The sequence below is a fragment of the Octopus bimaculoides genome, chromosome 11, assembly GCF_001194135.2.
Source record: "Octopus bimaculoides isolate UCB-OBI-ISO-001 chromosome 11, ASM119413v2, whole genome shotgun sequence".
NCBI classification, from domain to species: domain Eukaryota; kingdom Metazoa; phylum Mollusca; class Cephalopoda; order Octopoda; family Octopodidae; genus Octopus; species Octopus bimaculoides.
Window position 1 is genome coordinate 6,276,544 of NC_068991.1, and position 5,544 is coordinate 6,282,087.

At 36.4% G+C, this 5,544-nt stretch overlaps 1 protein-coding gene across 4 annotated transcripts in view; it reads right to left on the bottom strand.

Moving 5' to 3' along the window:
- Positions 1–4,116: 4,116 nt before the first annotated feature.
- The window catches only part of LOC106877163 (pneumococcal serine-rich repeat protein), a 38,103-nt gene continuing 36,675 nt past the window's right edge, over positions 4,117–5,544 (bottom strand). For all 4 annotated transcript variants that reach the window (XM_014925981.2, XM_052971449.1, XM_014925980.2 and 1 more), the window contains exons 14-15: positions 5,365–5,429; positions 4,117–4,250 (exon numbers count right to left, since the gene is read on the bottom strand). In XM_014925981.2, coding sequence (XP_014781467.1) covers positions 5,399–5,429 — 31 coding nt within the window. In that variant the 3' untranslated portion in view covers positions 4,117–4,250; positions 5,365–5,398. The remainder of the gene's footprint in view (positions 4,251–5,364; positions 5,430–5,544) is intronic.

Consider the following 5,544-nt stretch of genomic DNA (forward strand, 5'->3'; position numbering starts at 1 on the left):
ATATAATCATATATATAAGATGGCAAAATCATCAGATCGCCAAACAAAGCTCTCAGTGGCATTTCATCTGTTTTTACATTCTGAGTTCAAAGTTGCCAAGTTGACCTTACCTTTCATCCTTTTGGAGTCACTAAAATACAATACCAATAAGTTGGTACTTCATTGATGTAATCGAATAGCTTCCTCCCCCAAAATTTCAGGCCTTGTACCTACTGGAGAAAGAAGGCATTATGAAAAACCATCCTGCCATAGACAAATGGAGCCTGGTGCAGCTCTCCAGCTTTTGTCAATGTGTCCAACCCATACTAACATGGAAGGTGGGTATTAAACGACAACAACTATATAATATAAAATCTCATTAGTAACATCGGTGAGTTGGTTGAGTTGCTGGAGCATAGGTTAGAATGCTTCATGGCATTTGTTGCAGCTCTCTGTGCTCTGTGGTTTCAAATCCAATCAAGATCATTTTTGTCTTTCATCTTTTTTTGAAGCTGATAAAAAAAACCCTACTAATCCAAGATGGTGAGGTGACAGAACTGTTAAAGAGTATCAAACAAGATTCCTTGCTGTATCTGTTTCTGATCTTTTGTGTTCTGAAAGCAACACCAGCAATGGTACTGGTGCCAAGCTGGACAGGTTCTAAAGTGGTGATTTTTTTCCCCCATAGACAACATTAGTTGTATGGCAAGAGGGGGCCTGATTATATGGGTTAGTGCAAGACTTCCAAACCTTGCCCCAAGCCTGCACCTATAGATGCAGACTAATGGTGATGCCCGACACACAATCAGAGAACCTTGGAACAGACTGACTAATTATAACTTCAGTAAAGATATATTTCCTAATGTATCTTGCATGTTGTGAAGTTATGTGACCTGGTGTTAAGAGTGTTGTAGTCATGATTGCAAGGTTGTGGTTTCAGTTCCTGGATTGGGCGATGTGTTGTGTCCTTGAGTAAAACATTTCATTTCACTCAGCAAGTGTGAGTAATTCGGTGATGGATTGGTGTCCCATCCAGGTGGGGAATATATACACCACAGAATCCAGGAAACTGGCTTTATGATCCTATGGCTTGAGAAAGACCTTATGATCATAAGATTGTAGTTTCAATCCCTGGACTGGGCAATGTGTTGTGTTTCTTGCGCAAAATACTTCATTTCTTGTTGGTTCAGTCCACTCAGGTGGCAAAATGGAGTAATTCTGTGACGGATTGGTGTCCTATCCAGGTGAGGAATATGTAAACCACAGAATCCAAGAAACCAGCCTTATTCTATGACTTGAGAAGAATCCTTGATTATGAATCTCTGTTTTTGCATTTTTATTCAAGCTTCTATATTTTGAAATCAAGCATAGAATGCAATAAACCAAATCTATTTTTATAATTCTCCCTTCGATAATACAAAAGATTTATTCTTTCAACATCTCAAGCATTTTTTTTAAAACGACTTCAAATTTATTTTGCCATGTGTAACTTCAGGGAAAACTATTTATTACATTTTTGTAATATTTTGACCATTAGATAATACTTCTTCCATAGAACGAATATCAAAATAATTTGCATATTTTGCAATAGGAATGCAAATGTGCAACAGCTGCACCAAGTCATTGTCCAAACAAATGTTAACAGAAATTACAAATATGGATTCCTATTTTCTTTTTATGTGACTTCATGCACTCAAGTTTTAAAATGTTCACATGACTATTCGCTAAATACGTTGAGGTTCACATGTAGCTTTTTGTGACGTTCAGTCATGCAATTCCATGTAGAAATAGTTGAATGTTGGGTCAAATACTTTAGTGAACTCTCTGCCTTTCAAATTCAAATCCTGTCAGTGTTGATGTTTTTTTTTTCATTTATTGTGGAGAAAACAATAAAATACGTACTAGAAACTAACTGCCATCACAAAGTCCAGTCCTTGTTGTGGTGGCTAATGTATCTGAATGACTCTGAGAGCTATGTCAGAAGAGTGCAAGCACCTTGTATGGCCTGCTATGCTGGATAAGCCAAAGGATAGAGGCCAGGCAAATATGTACCACTGCTTTCAAAATGTGCCCAAGACTTCTGGAACACCCTGTATATATATACACACACACACACACATACATATATATATATATGGTTGTTATATTTTTTTGATAACATAAAAGGTTAGATAGGATGATGTCTATATTACAATATCACAATAACATGTTGTGTATGTATAGTAATAATACGATCATGAAATTAGCATTAGCTTATCTCACGGAACCCCTAGGAACCTTTTGCAGAACCCCAGCTGAGAAATGCTGGTCTAGGTAGATGGTGTTGTCAGCTGATCTAGGTGTACACACACCATTTGTTAACAAGGGAGATATATATTCTCCGTGACATAACGCAGTGAATAGCTTAATCTCCACTTCGAATGTGCATCAAGCGTATTCAGACGGGTAATAACACTGAAGTTACATATTACATCCTTCAACTCTGAGTTTCCCTTCCCAAAATGTCAGCCACCTAGAATTCTCTTCCCCACCTACATTTTTTCTCTTAAGTCCTAGAGGGCCTACTTAAGATTATGACCCCAGTTTTCCCTCTGTAACCAAAAGGAAGAAATAAAAATTAAAAAAACCCAGCAACAATCCTGTAAAATCACTGAATGTTTTGTTGGCTTACAATGATGTGGTCAACCCTCATGAGTGTATTAAAAAGGGGATTGGATTTCAGCTTCATTATTGTCATCAGCATCAGTTAGCATCCATATTCTATGCTAGCATGTGTTGGATGGTTTCCCCCAGTGGTTCTCAACCAGGGCCCATATGAGCCTTGGGGGGGGGGGGGTCCACACAATACCTCTACAATACATGAAATATTTCAACAATTTTTAAAAACCCAATTTCTAATAATATTTAAATATAAAATTATATAATAGGATTTTTTAAATAACGAATGGCTATGAGGGTCCAGCAGAGCAAAATAAGAATCACCGGGGTTCCACAGGTGAAAAAAATGGTTGGGGATCTGACAGAGGACTGTGCTGAGCTCCACTGCCTGTTTTTGACGTGGTTTCTATGGCGATGCCCTTCCTAATGTCAAGCCTCTACAATTCAAAAGGAACGCTCACAAAAATGATGGAACTGATTCTATTATCAATCATAATTATTAAGGTGGTGAGCTGGCAGAATCATTGGCACGCTGGACAAAATGCTTAGTGGTATTTTGCCCATCACCACATTCCGAGTTCGATTTCCGCTGAGGTCGACTTTGCCTTACATCCTTTCAGGGGTCGATAAATTGAGTACCAGTGAAACACTGGGGTCAATGTAATCGACTTAATCCCCTCCCCACAAGCTGCCCTTGTGGAAAAAAATTTGAAAATATTATGAATCATAGAAGGTCAATGATAGAAAGTTTAATGATAATATCTCTGTTTTAAAAATAAAGAAGTACGACATTCCATAACTCTTAGAAAAGTACATCTTTTATTGTTTGTTTCACTCATTCAATTCTGGCCATGTTGGAGCACCACCTTGAAAGGGCTTTTGTTGAACAGATCAAAGCCAACATTAATTTAATATTCTACTTATTCTATTGGTGTCTTTTGGTGCACTGCTAAGTTATGAAGATGTAAACAAACCAACAGCAGTTGTAAATCAATTACAGCGGGGTGGGGGGACAAACACAAGGACAAAGACACACACATACATATAACAGGCTTCCACACAGTTTCCAGCTACCAAATTCACTCATAAGGCATTGGTTGGCTGAAGGCTATAGTAGAAGACACTTGCCCAAGGAGCCATGATATGGGACTGAAACTAAGACCACTCGATTGCAAAGTGACCCCCTCCCAACCATGCAGCTATGTCTGCACCTACTGGTTTAAGTTAAAGCATTAAAACTTGATTTTAGGGTGAATCTGTTTTAAATTGATTTGTTTGGTTTTTCTTCTTCAAAAGAGATTATAAAATAGATATTTTCATTTATCACGAACTAAGAATAAGAGAATCTTTATTTAATATAAAGAGTTATTTTAAAAACAATTTTCAGTTTTAGGACATAAAATAGATTTTTAGAAATTATATTTTAATAAAAAATGAAAAAAAAAATAATAAAAAAAAAAAAAATAAAAAAAAAAAAAATAATGTGGTATGTTTTATTAATTTTTAGTGATAATGAATTTTTCCAGTACAAGTGTCAGAATTAATTTAATGAATAGTCATGAGGAAAAGTAGCAATCCATGGAGGTACGACGATGATCTGTGAGTAATGACATCTGGAAAAGAAGAAAATAAGCAATATTTTAAGACATTTATAATAATAATAATAATAATAATAATAATAATAATAATAATATATATATATATATATATATATATATATATATATCAGTAGGAAATGAATAATAGAAATGCAAGTTAACATCATTGATGTCATTGTTATTGTTTAATGTCTGTTTTCCAAAGCTAGCATGGGTTGGATGGTTTGACAGAAGTCAATGTGCCAAATTCCAATGTCTGCTTTGGCATGATTTCTATAGCTGGATGCCTTTAATAATGCCAAACACATGACAGTATATACAGGGTGCTTCTTACTTGGCATCAGAACTACTGAGGTTACTAAGGAATTCGCAAGACAAGATCCCTCGACAGAAGGTGGGTGTTGTAGTGAGGGAAGTGGCTTTGTGCCAAGTAACGAGGGGTTAAGATAGGAGGGAGAGAAACAGGTGTCTTGCAGTGGAAGAAATACACGACTACTCTTTTTGGAAAACGGAAGATGATGATGATGATGATGGATATATGAAAGAGAAAGATTCAGTGCTACACAGATTTAACAAGAAAGGAGTTTGGGAAGTGTGCGTTTGAAAATTGGGATAAGAATTATCTAAGAAGGACTAAGAATTAGCTATACAGGTGAGACTAACAGAAGGAATCAAAAGAGCTAATCCTATAGCAGAGACTTTTAAATTCAACTAAAATAAACCAAACTGCATGATAATTAAAAGTGAATGTTTTACATTCTCTGCTGTTTGATAAATCAATTTAGCTACGACACGCAACACTGATCAGAACAACACCATCAGGTTGGGTGTTTGAATTCGTCTGCTACTTTTATTGTAGCCAAACTAATTTTGGGGGTATGAAAAACTAAAGAAGTTGAGAGAGAGAGAGAGGGGGAAGAGAAAGAGAGAGGGAAGAGAAAGAGAGGGGGCAGAGAAAGAGAGAGGGAAGAGAAAGAGAGGGGGAAGAGAAAGAGAGGGGTAAAACCTGAGCAATTGTTGTATGAAGAGGCTCGTCTCCACTAATACAATACAGGAGTTTGAACAGAAGTCAAAATGATGCTAATGAATTGAGGTAAATACTCGTTATTAGTTCAAAGCACATACATACCTGATATAATCTTTATTTCCTACAGTTAGCATTGTCAGCAAATTTTCTGTCTGCGGTAAACTTTTCTGAAAGTTTATAAAATATACACAATTGATAAATAATTAAGGAAGTAAAGAAAATGTACAAAGAGAGGGCGACTTAAACCAGTGGTTCTCAACCAGGGCCTATATGACCCTTGGG